This window comes from Chiloscyllium plagiosum, unplaced genomic scaffold (genome assembly GCF_037043375.1).
Source record: "Chiloscyllium plagiosum isolate Xiang-an unplaced genomic scaffold, Cpla_swu_hap1 HiC_scaffold_17, whole genome shotgun sequence".
NCBI lineage: Eukaryota > Metazoa > Chordata > Chondrichthyes > Orectolobiformes > Hemiscylliidae > Chiloscyllium > Chiloscyllium plagiosum.
In genome coordinates this window covers 81,183,462-81,199,637 of record NW_028270155.1, presented here as the reverse complement: position 1 = coordinate 81,199,637, position 16,176 = coordinate 81,183,462, and the positions used below count along the sequence as shown (strand labels likewise).

Here is a 16,176-nt window from a genome sequence, read left to right as displayed (position 1 = left end):
ATGTTTGATATCCAGACGTTTCATTACCTGGCGACCTCCAAGAGAAGCAAAGCTGTTGTCTCCTGCTTTCAGGAAATGTCTGGATATCAAACCTACAGCTCAGCGAGCAAACCTACACTCTAAACCTCAACCTGAGCTACAAACCTTCACAAGTTCTGATCATTGTTTCACTTAATGTGGCAGTAATGGTCATTTTGGTCAAAGTGAGATTAAAGGGTTCCAGTGGTGAACAGGTACATCCGGGAAACAATAATTTTCTCAAATGTTTAACATAAAATTCAAATATTTCCCCTCTTCTTTCAGACTGTCTATCGGCCAAAGATTGAGATCATTGCTGCTGAATATGACAATAGTGAGTTGGACACGGGGGAAGGTATGGAAAGTCTCATTTGGAACGTCACAGATGAAATAAATGAAGAAGATTCAGCAGATCTAAAAGAGAATAAATGTGGAGATAAAACTAGCCAAAAGAAACTAAGTGAAATTTCAGAAGAAAAGTCTGCGACACAACTAACTACCAACAAAATAGGAAACATGTTAACAAGTGAGAGAAATGTAGAGATAACAACACTTGAACTGAGTACTCCACCAGGGATACCTGAGGAAGACCAACCTACAAGAATACTCATAAGGGAAATCTCTAGCCAATCCGTAACTGAGAGCACTGATCAAATTAAACTACTGACTGAAGGTAAAAATACTGAGAGCAGGTAATGCTTTACCCCTGTACTATTTTTCCATGAGTGTTCTCTGGATCAGCCATTTATATATCCAATGGCTGTTAGAGCAGACCAAAGGCAAGTGAATAGTAACCAATCTGCCGCTTCCAATACCTCAATCTTCCATCAACTTCCCTGACAACCATAAGTCAGGAATGTCTTGGAATGCTGTCTCCTTGCAATTCTCAAACTTGACACTAATTAGCATAAAGTAGTCTAGGAGTAGTCAACTTGGCACCGCCCTCTTGACCAGTCCATCTTCCTTGAGAAAGTGAGGACTGCAGATGCTGGAGATCAGAGCTGAAAATGTGTTGCTGGAAAAGCGCAGCAGGTCAGGCAGCATCCAAGGAGCAGGAGAATCGATGTTTCGGGCATGCCCGAAGGGCTCATGCCCGAAACGTCGATTCTCCTGCTCCTTGGATGCTGCCTGACCTGCGGTTTTCCAGCAACACATTTTCAGCTCCGTCCATCTTCCTTCCCAACTATCTACTCCACCCTCCTTTCCAACCTATCACCTTCACCCCCACCTTCATGAACTTCTCGCATTTCCAGCTACCTACCCCCAGCCCCACCTCCCCCTCCCATTTAACTCTCAGCCCCCTTGGGCCACAAGCCTCATTCTTGATGAAGGGTTTAAGCTCAAAATGTTGATTCTCCTGCACCTCAGATGCTGTCTGACTGGCTGTGCTTTTCCAGCTCCACACTTTTCAACTATAGTCTACCTGATTGGCACATGACCTGAAACAAAATATTCCCTCCACCACTGATGCACAACAGCTTTTGTACGTGCTACCAAGTGTATAGCAATTCGCCAAGGCTTCATGAGCAAATTTCAAATTTCCCACCACTGTACAACAGTTGGAGCAGCTGATGCATTTGAATACAATCCATCATTACTTCCTATCAAACCACACTATTATAACTTGGATATGTACTCGCCATTCATTCAGTACCATTGGGCTATGAACCTCGAACTAACTTGGCTGACCATATTGTAAAATTAATTCACTACACTGACGGAAATCACCAAATCATCTGTGGTACTTTTCACCTCTTACTAACCACCACTAAATCATCCATGTTCCTAATTAGTCTATTTGCAAGGCCCACTAATGGCAATGCCCACTAATGGGAAAGGTAGAACAAGAGGAAAGGGATCAAATCAAAATGAACTTGGAAGGGAAAATAAGGCATTCCACCTCCTGCAGTGGCCACCTGTCTCTAAGCATATTGAGTAGTGGTGGACACGGCCTGTTCCCTTTCCAAGAACACCCATGCAAAAAGGTAGCTGCAGAAGAGGGGCAGACATAGGCGAATGGAGGTGATAGGTCAGAGGGGAGGGTGGAGCAGATAGGTGGGAAGGGAGATTGGCAAGTGGAACAGGTCATAAGGACAATGCTGAGCTGGAAGGTTGGAACCAGGAACACACTGCTGAGTTGGATGATCAACAATGATCATAACGGCAGAGCACACTGGAAGGGGTGAATTTCTTCTACTGTTCCTATTTTCTATGTTTCTATAACTATAGGGTAGCTATACTATTGGAACAAGTTGAGAACATAGAACAGTTCGATCCTCGATGTTGCACCGATGTGAAACCGATCTGAAGCCCATCTAACCTTCACTATTCCATTATCATCCATACATTTATCCAATGACCATTTAAATGCCCTTAAAGTTGGCAAGCCTACTATTGGTGCAGGCAGGGCATTCCACGCCCTTACTTCTCTCTGAGTAAAAAAACCTACCTCTGACATCTATTCTATGTCTATCACCCCTCAGTTTAAAGCCATGTCCCCTCATGCTCGCCATCACCATCTGAGGAAAAAGGCTCTCACTGTCCAACCTATCTAATCCTCTGATCATCTTGTATGTCTCTATTAACTCATCTCTTAACCTTCTTCTCTTTAACAAAATCAGCCACTCATCATAACACCTTCCCTCCATACTAGGCAACATTCTAGTAAATCTCCTCTGAACCCTTTCCAATGCTTCCACATCCTTCCTATAATGCAGTGACCAAAACTATACGCAATACTCCAAGTACAGCCACATCAGCATTTTGTACAGCTGCAACATGACCTCTTGGCTCTGAAACTCAATCCCTCTACCAATAAAACCTAATACCCCAAACACCTTCTTAATAACCCTATCCACCTGGGTGGCAACTCTCAGGGATCAATGTACATGGACACAGAGATTTCTCCACTCATCCACACTACAGAGAATCTTACCATTAGCCCAGTACTCTGTATTCCTGTTACTCCTTCCAAAGCGAATCAACTCTCATTTTTCCACATTAAACTCCATTTGCCACCTCTCAGCCCAGCTCTGCACCTTATCTATTCCCCTCTCCAACCTGCAACATCCTTACGCACTATCCACCAACTTCAGTGTCATCTGCAAAGTTACTAACCCATCCTTGTATGCCCTCATCCAGGTCATAGTCATAGAGATGTACAGCATGGAAACAGACCCTTTGGTCCAACTCTTCCATGCCGACCAGATTTCCCAACCCAATCTAGTCCTACCTGCCAGCACCCGTCCCATACCCCTCCAAATCCTTCCTACTCATCTCCCAATCCAGATGCCTTTTAATGTTGCAATCATACTAGCCTCCACCACTTCCTTTGGCAGCTCATTCCATATACTTACCACCCTCTGCGTGAAAAAGTTGCCCATCAGGTCTCTTTTATATCTTTTTCCTCTAGTTCTGGACTCCCCCACCTTAGGGAAGGGACTCTGTCTATTTATCCCATCCATGCCACTCATGATTTTATAAACCTCGATAAGGTCACCCCTCAACCTCCGATGCTCCAGGGAAAACAGCCTCAGCCTATTCAACCTCTCCCTATAGCTCAAATCCTCCAACCCTGGCATCATCCTTCTAATTCTTTTCTGAACTCTTTCAAGGTTCACAACATCCTTCCAATTTGCACGCAATATTCCAAAAATGGGCTAACCAATGTCCTGTACAGCCGCAACACGACCTCCCAACTCCTGTACTCACTGCTCTGGCCAATAAAGGAAAGCATACCAAATGCCACCTTCACTATCCTATCTACCAGCGACTCCACTTTCAAGGAACTATGAACCTGCACTCCAAGCTCTCTGTTCAGCAACACTCCCCAGGAACTTACCATTAAGTGTAAAGGTCCTGCTAAGATATGCTTTCCAAAAACGCACACCTCACATTTATCGAAAATAAACTCCTTCTGCCACTTCTCAGCCCATTGGCCCATCTGATTAAGATCCAGTTGTAATCTGAGGTAACCTCCTTCACTGTCCACTACACCTCCAAATTTGGTGTCATCTGCAAACTTACTAACTATTACCACTTCCAAATCATTTATATAAATGACAAAAAGTAGTGGACCCAGCACTAATCCTTGTGGCACTCCACTTGTCATCAGCCTCCAGTCTGAAAAACAACCCTCCACCACCACCCTTGTCTTCTACCTTTGAGCCAGTTCTGTATCCACATGGCTAGTTCTCCCTGTATTCCATGAGATCTAACCTTGATAACCAGTCTCCCATGGGGAACCTTGTCGAACGTCTTTGTTTTAAAAAAATTCTCAAGGTCAGGTTCGTAGGAGAGTAGTCTGACACAGAACAAACGACCAAGAGGCGAGTCTGCTAGAATATGAGCATTTTTATTCCCCGCAGCGTCGCCAAAACCAGGTCTCATCTTACAACGGGTCTGGCTTATACTCACTCTACATGTTACCGGAACTGGGAGCCGTCAGTTCTCGTAGAGCGGTTGCCAACAACCCACGCTCGGCGGTTAAACGTAACCCCGGAGCAGACTCCCGGGTCTGGCTTATACTCACTCTACATGTTACCGGAACTGGGAGCCGTCAGTTCTCGTAGAGCGGTTGCCAACAACCCACGCTCGGCGGTTAAACGTAACCCCGGAGCAGACTCACCGAACTGGAGACTTCTCCAGCTGATATACTCTTTTCCAGATATAAACATTCATGTGAACAGCAGAGCAAAGCTAAAAAACACATTCCATTCTGGTTACATACAGATAAGAAGATTCACACGGGACTAAGCAACACCTCCATTCCGGTTAGATTCACACATGTATTGGGACATAATTTTTAACCGTTTCACCACATTCCACTGCTTGGAATTTTACACCACATTCCACTGCTTGGCCCAATACATGTGTTACATTATGCTTAATTCAGTTCAATTCGTTTCAGTTAATTTCAGTTCAGTCAATTCAGTGTAGTTCAATTCAGCTCAGTTCAGGTCTGTTCAGTTCAATTCAATTGTGTTCAATTCAGTTCCGTCCATTTCAATTCAATTTAGCTCAGTTCCATTTTGTTCCGTTCAATTTGATTCACTTCAGTTCCACTCAGTTCAGTTCAGTTCAATCCCATTCAATTCTGTTAACTCCGCTTCAGCTTTTTGGACATGCCCACATCCTCCGCTGTACCCCAGGCAAGGGGTTCTTCGGCAGGACTGGGATCCTCTCAAGGGTGGACAGCAGCGACCCTGGGGTTCCTCCGGTCGCCCCCCACCATTTCTCAAACAAACTGCCACGTCATGCCATCCCGGGACGGTCGGGACCTCCACAGTTTGTTCTTCTGGTTTCTTAGTCTTTTTCCAAAACATTGTTCTGTATCAAAATCTCTCCTCAATTGCGATTGACCCTGCTCGACTACGCCAAATGTTTTAAAAAAATTCTCAAGGTCAGGTTCGTAGGAGAGTAGTCTGACACAGAACAAACGACCAAGAGGCGAGTCTGCTAGAATATGAGCATTTTTATTCCCCGCAGCGTCGCCAAAACCAGGTCTCATCTTACAACGGGTCTGGCTTATACTCACTCTACATGTTACCGGAACTGGGAGCCGTCAGTTCTCGTAGAGCGGTTGCCAACAACCCACGCTCGGCGGTTAAACGTAACCCCGGAGCAGACTCCCGGGTCTGGCTTATACTCACTCTACATGTTACCGGAACTGGGAGCCGTCAGTTCTCGTAGAGCGGTTGCCAACAACCCACGCTCGGCGGTTAAACGTAACCCCGGAGCAGACTCACCGAACTGGAGACTTCTCCAGCTGATATACTCTTTTCCAGATATAAACATTCATGTGAACAGCAGAGCAAGGCTAAAAAACACATTCCATTCTGGTTACATACAGATAAGAAGATTCACACGGGACTAAGCAACACCTCCATTCCGGTTAGATTCACACATGTATTGGGACATAATTTTTAACCGTTTCACCACATTCCACTGCTTGGAATTTTACACCACAGTCTTACATATAGATCACGTCAACCGCTCTGCCCTCTTCAATCCTCTTTGTTACTTCTTCAAAGAACTCAATCAAGTTTATGAGACATGATTTCCCACGCACAAAGCCATGTTGACTATCCCTAATCAGTCCTTGCCTTTCCAAATACATGTACATCCTGTCCCTCAGGATTTCCTCCAACAACTTGCCCACCACCGAGGTCAGGCTCACCGGTCTATAGTTCCCTGGCTTGTCCATACCACCCTTCTTAAACAGTGGCATCACGTTTGCCAACCTCCAGTCTTCCGGCACCTCACCTGTGACTATCGATGATACAAATATCTCAGCAAGAGGCCCAGTAATTACTTCCCTCGCTTCACACAGAGTTCAAGGGTACCACTGATCAGGTCCTGGGGATTTATCTACTTTTCTGTATTTCAAGCATCCAACGCTTCCTCCTCTGTAATATGGGCATTTTTCAAGATATCACCATCTATTTCCCTACATTCTATACGTTCCATGTCCTTTTCCACAGTAAACACTGATGCAAAATACTCGTTTAGTATCTCCCCCATCGCGTGCGGTTCCACACAAAGTCTGCCTTGCCAATCCTTGAGGGGCTTATTCTCTCCCTTTTGCCCTTTATGTATTTGTAAAAACCCTTTGGATTCTCTTTAACTCTATTTGCCAAAGTTATCTCATGAGCCTTTTTTGCATTCTGATTTCCCTCATAAGTATACTCCTACTGCCATTATACTCTTCTAAGGATTCCCTCGATCTATCCTGTCTATACCTGACATATGCTTCCTTCTTTTTCTTAACCAAACCTCAATTTCTTTAGTCATCCAGCATTGCCTATACCTATCAAGCTTTCCTTTCACCCTAACAGGAATATGTTGTCTCTGGACTCACTTTATCTCATTTCTGAAGGCTTCCCATTTTAAAGCCGTCCCTTTACCTGCGAACATCTGCCCTCAATCAGCTTTTGAAAGTTCTTGCCTAATACCGTCAAAATTAGCCTTCCTCCAATTTAGAATTCCAATTTTTAGATCTGGTCTATCCTTTTCCATCACTATTTTAAAACTAATAGAATTATGGTCGCTGGCCCCAAAGTGCTCCCCCACTGACACCTCAGTCACCTGACCTGCCTTATTTCCCAACAGTAAGTCAAGTTTTGCACCTTCTCTAGTAGGTACATCCACAGATTGAATCAGAAAACTTTCATGTACAGACTTAGCAAATTTTTCTCTATCTAAACCCTTAGCACTATGGCAGTTCCAGTCGATGTTTGGAAAGTTAAAATCCCCTACCATAACCACCCTATTATTCTTACAAATAACTGAGATCTCCTTACAAATCTGTTTCTCAATTTCTCTCTGACTATTAGGGGGTCTATAGTACAATCCCAATAAGGAGATCATCCCTTTCTTATTTCTCAGTTCAACCCAAATAACTTTCCTTAGTGTATTTCCGGGAACATCCTTCAGTATAGCTGTAATGCTATCCCTTATCAAAACTGCCACTCCCCATCTCTCTTGCCTCCCTTTCTGTTCTTCCTGTAGCATTTGTATACCAGAACATTAAGCTGCCAGTCCTGCCCATCCCTGAGCCACGTTTCTGTAATTGCTATGATATCCCAGTCCCATGTCCCTAACCATGTCCGGAGTTCATTTGCCTTCCCTGTTAGGCCCCTTGCATTGAAATAAATGCAGTTTATCAGTCCTACCTTGTTCTCTGCTTTGTCCCTGCCTGCCCTGACAGTTTGACTCGCTTTTTTTCTCAACTGTAGCAGTCTCAGATTGATTTCTTTCCTCATTATTTCCGTTGGTCCCACTCTTCCCCCCCCACCTTACTAGTTTAAATCCTCCTGAGCAGCTCTAGCATATCACCCTGCCAGTATATTAGTTCCCATCCAATTCATGTGCAATCTGTCCTTCTTATACAGGTCACTTCTACCCCAGAAGAGATTCCAATAATCCAAAAATGTGAATTCTTCTCCCATACACCAGCTTGTCATTTATAAAAATGTCAAACAGCAGTGGCCCCAAAATGGATCCATGCGATACACCACTAGTGACTTGCCAATTTCCGATCCATACCGCTAAATCACCCTCCATCCCATCCCTCTATTTTCTTCAGCAGCCTACCATGGGGAATCTTATCAAACGCTTTACTGAAATCCATATACACCATATCACCGCTTTACCATTATCCACCTGTTTAGTCACCTTCTCAAAGAACTCAACAAGGTTTGTGAGGCACGACCCTCCCTTCACAAAACGGTGTTGAGTATCCCAAATCAAATTATTCCTATTTAGATGGTTATACATCCTATCTCTTATAATCCTTTCCAACACTTTACCCATAACCAAAGTCAGGCTCACTGGTCTATAATTACTAGGGTTGGTCTCTACTCCCCTTCTGGAATAAGTGGTCAACATTTGCTATCATCCAGTCTTGTAGACAATGACGACATAAAGATCAAAGCCAAAGGCTCCGCAATCTCCTCCCTGGCTTCCCAGAGAATCCTAGGATAAATTCCATCTGGCTAAGGAGACTTATCTATTTTCATACTTTCCAGAATTGCTAACACCTCCTTCTTATGAACCTCAATCTTGTCTAGTCTAATAGCTTGTACCTCAGTATTTTCCTCAACAATATTGGCTTTTTTCCATGTGAATACTGACGAAAAATACTTATTTAGCATCTCTCCTATCTCTTCGGACTCCATGTGCAGCTTCCCACTACTGTCCTTGACAGGCCCTAATTTTCCTCTCATCATATTTTTGAATATACCTATAGAAATCTTTAGAGTTTTCCCTGATCCTACGTGCCAAAGACTTCTCATGACCCCTCCTGGCTCCTCTTAGATCCTTTAGGTCCCTTTAGGTCCTTCCTGGCTAACTTGAACTGAGTCTTCACATCTCATCTTTACATAAGCCTCCTTCTTCCTCTTGACAAGAGCTTCAATTTTTTGCGTAAACTATGGTTCCCTTACTCGACCACTTCCTCCCTGCCTGACAGGTACATACGTATCAAGGACACGCAGTAGCTGTACCTTGAACAAACTCCATGTTTCAATTGTGCCCATCCCCTGCAGCTTCATTTCCCATCCTGTGCATCCTAAACCTTGCCTAATTGCATCATAATTGCCTTTCCCCCAGCTACAACTCTTATCCTGCATTATACACCTGTCCCTTTCCATCACTAAAGTAAACTTAACTGAATTGTGGTCACTATCACCAAAGTGTTCACCTACGTCCAAATCTAACACTTGGCTCGGTTCATTGCTTAGTACCAAATCCAATGTGGCCTCCCCTCTTGTTGGCCTGTCTACATACTGTGTCAGGACATATCCTGTACATGCTGGACAAAAACTGACCTATCTCAGGTACAAAGAAGATTTACAGCCCAGGAACAGGCCCTTCGGCGCTCCAAGCCTGAGCTGATCCAAACGTACTGTCTAAACCTGTCGGTCAATTCCTAAGCATTTGTATCCCTCTGCTCCCCACCTACTCATGGTACTCAAATGGTACTCAAATCATAGCGTTTCCAGTCAATATTAGTAAAGTTAAAGCCTCCATAACTATTACCCTGTTATTTTCGCTCCTATCCAGAATCATCTTTGCAATCCTTTCCTCTACAACTCTGGAACTTTTTGGAGGCCTATAGAAAACAACCAAACAGAATGACCCCTCCTTTCCTGTTTTTAACCTTAGCCCATACTATCTCAGCAGACAAGTCCTGATTATGACCATTTATGCATACTCTGTTTTCTGCCAGTCAGCACAAACTTCTGTCCAGGCTAATATGTAACCCGCATCCCCCCATCATGAGCTTTTATTTTCTACAATAACCTTTCATGTGCCACCTTGTGAAAGACTTTCCAGAAATCCAACTGTAGAAGATCTTCAGGATTCTGTTTATCCACAGCATGTTACTCCTCCAAAGAATGCTGATAAATGAGTTAAACATGCTTTGCCTTTGAAAACACCACGCCTTCTCTTCTTGAATATCTTGAGATCTTTGAATTGTGCTTGCATAATTTTTTTAATGGTGAATTCTAACATCAAGACACGGTTCAAAAGGGCCACAACACACTGCAGTACACCAGAACTGCAAAAAGAGGAAGAAGAACACCTATACAATGTATTCGCCAAAAACGGATACCCCCGCAATTTCATCAACAGATGCCTAAGGGAAAGACAACGGAATGAGGACATGCCGCAACCCAAAGGACTAGCCACACTACCATACGTCAAGAGCATTTCCGAGCTGACAGCCAGACTACTGCGACCATTAGGACTCATAACAGCATACAAACCAATAGCCACACTCAGACAACAACTCACCAGTACAAAGGACCCGATATCCAGCATGAGCAAAACCAACGTAGTGTACAAAATCCCATGCAAGGACTGCACAAAACACTACGTAGGACAAACAGGAAGACAGCTAATGATCCGCATCCATGAACACCAACTAGCCACAAAACGACACGACCAGCTATCCTTAGTGTCCACACACGCAGAGGACAAGCAACATGAGTTCGACTGGGACAACACTACTATCATAGGCCAAGCCAAACAGAGAACAGCCAGGGAATTCCTAGAGGCTTGGCACTCATCGACAGATTCAATCAATAAGCACATTGACCTGGACCCTATATACCGACCACTGCAGCGGACAGCTGGAACTGACAACCGGAAGCGGCAGATTCAAACCACTACAAATGCCGGAGGAAAGATCACAGAAGCGCTTCACAGGAGGCTCCCAAGCACTGAGGATGTCACCTAGACAGGGGACGAAACGTCTGCACCAGAAATTCCCAGCTCGGTGAACAGAACCACAACAACGAGCACCCGAGCTACAAATCTTCGCACAAACTTTGATTCCCTAGTGTGGAAACAGGCCATTTGGCCCAACAAGTCCACACCGACCCTCCAAAGAGTAACCCACCCAGATCCTTTTCTCTCTGAATAATGCATGTAACACCATGGGCAATTTAGCATGGCTAATTCACCTAACCTGGAAATCTTTGGACGGTGGGAGGAAACCAGAGCACCTGGGAAAAAAACCCATGCAGACACAGGGAGAATGTGCAAACTCCACATAGACCGTCACCCAAGGCTGGAATTGAACCTGGGTGCCTGGTGCTGTGAGGTAGCAGTGCAAACCACTGAGCTACTGTGCCACCCAATCTAATGGAACATTTTCTAAATCTATTCAGTTTTGAAAAAAGTAACCTCAATGTATCTACTACCTCATTAGCTACCTGCTTTAAGACACTAGGTTCAACTCCATCAAGACTCGAAGATTCATCAGTCTGCAACTTCGTAGTTTGCTTTGCACCAGTTCCCTCATGATTGTAATTTTGCTATATTCCTCTCTCCACCTTCTGCTCACAGCTATTACTGGAATGTTTTTCGTATCCTCTCGTGAAGTCAGAAGCAAAATGCACATCTTGTTCATTTCATCTACCATTTCCTTATTTTCTACCATTCTCACTCTCTAGAAGATCAACATTCACTTTACTTCCTACCTGTAGAAACACTTGGCATCTCTTTTTATGGTTTTAGTTCAATTTTTTTTCATACTCTAGTCTCTTCCTTAATTCTGACCAACAATCTTACATACTACTCATCTTGGTGAAGTTACATGCTTCTTTCTTAATTTGAAAGGTTTCTGTAATTTCCATAATTAACCACAGACTGCGGGTCCTCCCTTTAGAAAGTTTATTTAGAGTCGGAATACACGTATTCTGATTATTTTGAAATATCCCCTAAAATGTCTGCCACTGTGTCTCTATTTATCTGTCACCCTAGCCTTGTATCCCAGGTCACAGCCAGGTCAGTTATCACACCAGCATCGTTGCCTAAATCATAACCTATACCTTCTCCCCTTGAAACAGGATGTAAAATTCATATTGTGGTCACAGCTATTTACACTGCTTTAAATTTTGAGGTAATTAAATAAGCATAAAAATTCTTTTATTCTTTTTATTTTTAATGTGCATTAGAAACTTGTTATCATGAGAACCTATTGCTTAAAAATGTGTAGAACTAAGTTAAAGTTCGTCTTTTAGGTTATTTCATTGACAAAATTATAGTAAAACAGAATCACCAAATTACAATGGTACAGAAGGAGGCCATTCAGCCTATCATGCCTGGACCGGCTCTATTATCTCGTGCTAATCTCCTCTGTTTTCCCCATGTCTCTGCACACTATCAAAATAGGATTAAAAACAATGACTGCAGATGCTAGAAACCAGATTCTGGATTAGTGGTGCTGGAAGCATCCAAGGACACTATCTAAATAAGCATCCAATGCCTTCTTTAATGCTTCAACTGATAGGACCATTGCTGAATCAAGAGAGTTTTGAAAATGAAAATCAATGCATCAACTATCTTACTGGGCACTTTTTTAAGACCCTAGATTGAGGTCCAACAGCTCCAGCAGTTTGATCAGTACCTGGTGATCTTTGATGATTGTGATTTTCCTGAATTCCTCCCTCCCTTCTTTCAATTTCCTAACTTATTGCTGCTTCTTTGTTACTGTGTACTCTTTAGCAAAAATGATGCAAGATGCATATATAATTAATCCATTTCCTTATTTTTCATATTCATTCTGCAGTCTTGTCTTCTATAGGACTAATGTTATTTTGTTAACTTTCTTCTTTAAATACTTAGAAACTTTTTTTTAATATTTCTGACTAGCTTTTTTGTGCTCCAATTTTTTCCTCCATTTTCATTTTTAGTAATTTACTGTTTTTTTAATGTTCCAAGCAATCTTCTGACATGTCTCCTGTCTTTGCACAATTATATGCTTTTTCTTTTAGTTTGATATGACCGTTAAAGTGAGAAATGAAGCTCACTCACTTCAATAATTTCAGTCCGAGACAAGATCTGAAGCAATCAGTATGTTTATTATACGCTTGCAAGCGTGGTGCCTAAAATAGACACGCAGAGCTTAGCAAGTACATATCTTATATAGGATTCACTACTCCAAACCCGGTGCCCATTACTATTGTTTATCTCCTGCTTTATCCGGCCTTGTGCATAACAAAGTACAAGTTTTACTTGGCCATTTCACCACATCCTGCTGTGGTCCATTGTTAGGTATATCCTCCTTCACTGCCATCTGTTTCCCTTACTTGTGACATTTCCTCCCATTCCTCAACCATATTGAACCTTATGACCTTTGAACTGGGGTTTGTTTTTGCAGAAGTGGGAAACAGATGTTTATAACTACTGTTTGTACAAGCATATCTGGCTTAACCTACATCCTCACAGCACCTTATCTATTTGTCTGTAATATCTACCATTGTTTCATTCTTGTATGCACACTTTAGCTAATACAAAAACAATTATATATTTCCTTCACACAGTTTTCATTCTTGTTGACTCCAGCTCTTGGTTGAAACAATTATACACTGGTGTGAGTTCATTTACCTTGCATAAGTAATTATGATTGCAGAAGTAACACTACTTTACCTATATCCCACAGTTAACATTTCTAGTTAACCATAGGACCATTCTTTGGAATTTCTTTTACTTGCTTGAGACATGTCTATTCTCTGTATACTGAACTTTCCCCTTTAAATGTCTGCCACTGCATCTTCATTGACTTAACTTAATTTGCAAACTCAGTTTGGCCAGTTCTGGTTTCACACACTCATCATAACCTTTATTTGATTTTAAAAAAAATAGTCTTGCAACCTCTTTCAGTCCTCAAACTGAATGTAAAATTCAATGTCAGTATGGTCACTGTTACCTCAGGGTGACTTAACTCTAAGATAATTAGTTAATCCTATCGCATTGCAACTGGACCAGGCTTAGTATAACCTTCTCTCTGGTCGGTTCCTTGAAGTACTGTTGAAAGATATTAGTCAGAAATCATTTAGGTTACCTTTGCCCACATGTCTTTTCCAGTCTATATGTAGATATGGGGCTTGTTTAGCTCAAATGATTGGATGGCTTGTGTGTGTGCTTTTCCAGCATCACTCTCCACTGTGATGCAGCATGACTCCAATATTCTGGGTTCAATTCCTGCACCAACTGGGGTTACCATGACTGTCAATCTCAACCCCCCCCCACCCCCCCTATCTTGCCTGAAGTGGCTTGACCCTCAGGTTAAATTACCACTAGTAATACCTCTCGAATGAGAGAGTGAGACTATGGCAACTTGACTACTTTTAGTTTCATTTAAAGCAACTTTTTTTTAAAAGAAAGGTGATGCTTATACTCCATTGTCGGAATTTCATATCATTAGTGTGAGCTATCCCTCAAATTAAAGATGACATCAGCATTGTGGTTTCTCAGTGATGCATCTTTATGTGACTGAATATGTGGATTCTCAACACATAGACCTTTGGATAAAAGGGGCAGGACATACCATGAGGTACTAAGCTCCTTCCAATCATAAACATCATTGCTGTCATGCTTGAGGGAAAACTTCAAAGTATCTTTGTAGCATTTGCTTTGTCCTCCCCGAGAATGCTGGCCATTTGACAATCTTTAAAATCAGTTCTGTTTTCTCAATTCCCAAACATGATTTTACTGAGTGTTGGGAAAGGCTGTGTACATTAGATTAGATTACTTACGGTGTGGAAACAGGCCCTTCGGGCCAACAAACCCACACCGACCTGCCGAAGCGCAACCTACCCAGACCCATTCCCCTACATTTATCCCTTCACCTATCACTACTGGCCAATTCACCTAACCTGCACATTTTTGGTCTGTGAGAGGAAACCGGAGCACCCGGAGGAAACCCACGCAGACACGGGGAGAATGTGCAAACTCCACACAGTCAGTCGCCTGAGGCGGGAATTGAACCCGGGTCTCTGGTGCTGTGAGGCAGCAGTGCTAACCACTGTGCCGCCCACATTGATGCTATGCTGTTGAGCAAAGGTTGTACAGCAAAATGCTGAGGGTTATTATTTAACTGGGATGTGAAACAATAGTCAATGAGGTGTTTCCTTTCCTGATCAACTTTGTTAATATTTTCTAAGGAAATTTCACTCATTGTGGTCCTGAAGGAGAAAAAATTAAAGAAGAATTAGCAATTTTGGAGCTTGATCATATCCACACTGAAGACATTGAGTTTGGCCTGGACTGAAGAGCCCCAATAGTTTATTGGTGATATCAACCAAAGAGAAAAGACTCCAGTTTCAGGGAGATTTATTTAACGGCTGTAGGTTAAATGATAATTAATTTGCTTTGTTAAATGACAGTGTTTTGGGATGTTTTAAAATGTGCTGTTAAGTCTATTTTTGACTGTTATTTCAATAAATAAGTTTATTCCTTTAGAGGCCTGCAATATAACTTGAGGTGAAAACTCATTTCGCTCCCCTTATTTCTGCTGATCAACCCTTGCTCGTCCACTGCTGCTGCCTCCAACCATCAGGTACACTGCCTACCCAAGTCTCAGTGTATACACCACGTTTGCCAGACTCTGCCAACTGAATCAATCAGGACAATGAGGCAGGAAAAGCCGCATTTGTTAATTTGAGATCATTTGATTTTACTGCAGCATTAAGAATAGTCGGGGGTTAACAGGAGAGAAGTACGAACTCTTCCTGTGAGCATTGAAGGTGCATGACAAACCATTGCCGCCTCTCCAACAAGGATTTCCAACAAGTTACTTGTGTTGATTATTTTAACCCCCCCACCCCCACCCCCAGCCCAGCCACCGCTTCTGCGAACATCACACGGAACGTCAGTTTTGCTTCCCGTCCCCCGTGAGTGCCACTGTTAAAGTAAATTTTGGATGACACCAGCTTCAGATGCCGGACACTTTATTTCTGAAAACCGCGGGAGAGATCTAGAATGCCACTAAAGGCGTCTGGCTGTCTTCCTATGGAAGCAATCCCTGATGAATCTCTGAACATTATAATTAAATTGCATTTTTTTATATCTTGTTCGAGTATGTATCACTGATACAAAGGATTCTGACATCACAGGGCGGAATACAAATCTCGTTAACAATATGGGTTTTTCACTCTCACAATAACTACAGATCGCTGCCTTCCTGTGATAATATTAAACCACTCACAGAAACTTGTGACTGTACTGTTCTCACTCTCATGCTAATTGATAAAGGGGTAGATAATAGGTTTTAGTATCAGTAGTGTGGTTAGTCTTCACATTTACTTCCTTCCCGGCTAACAAGAGTATGAATGGAAACGGAAGGTAGTTAATGGGATGTCTGTT

At 42.7% G+C, this 16,176-nt stretch overlaps 1 protein-coding gene across 5 annotated transcripts in view; it reads left to right on the top strand.

Annotated features, from left to right (window-relative positions):
- Positions 1-15,658, top strand: part of dnaaf1 (dynein axonemal assembly factor 1) — a 126,489-nt gene extending 110,831 nt beyond the window's left edge. For all 5 annotated transcript variants that reach the window (XM_043707394.2, XM_087996120.1, XM_087996121.1 and 2 more), the window contains 2 exons: positions 304-691; positions 14,976-15,658. In XM_043707394.2, the coding sequence (XP_043563329.2) occupies positions 304-691; positions 14,976-15,082 (495 nt within the window). In that variant the 3' untranslated portion in view covers positions 15,083-15,658. The remainder of the gene's footprint in view (positions 1-303; positions 692-14,975) is intronic.
- Positions 15,659-16,176: the final 518 nt, after the last annotated feature.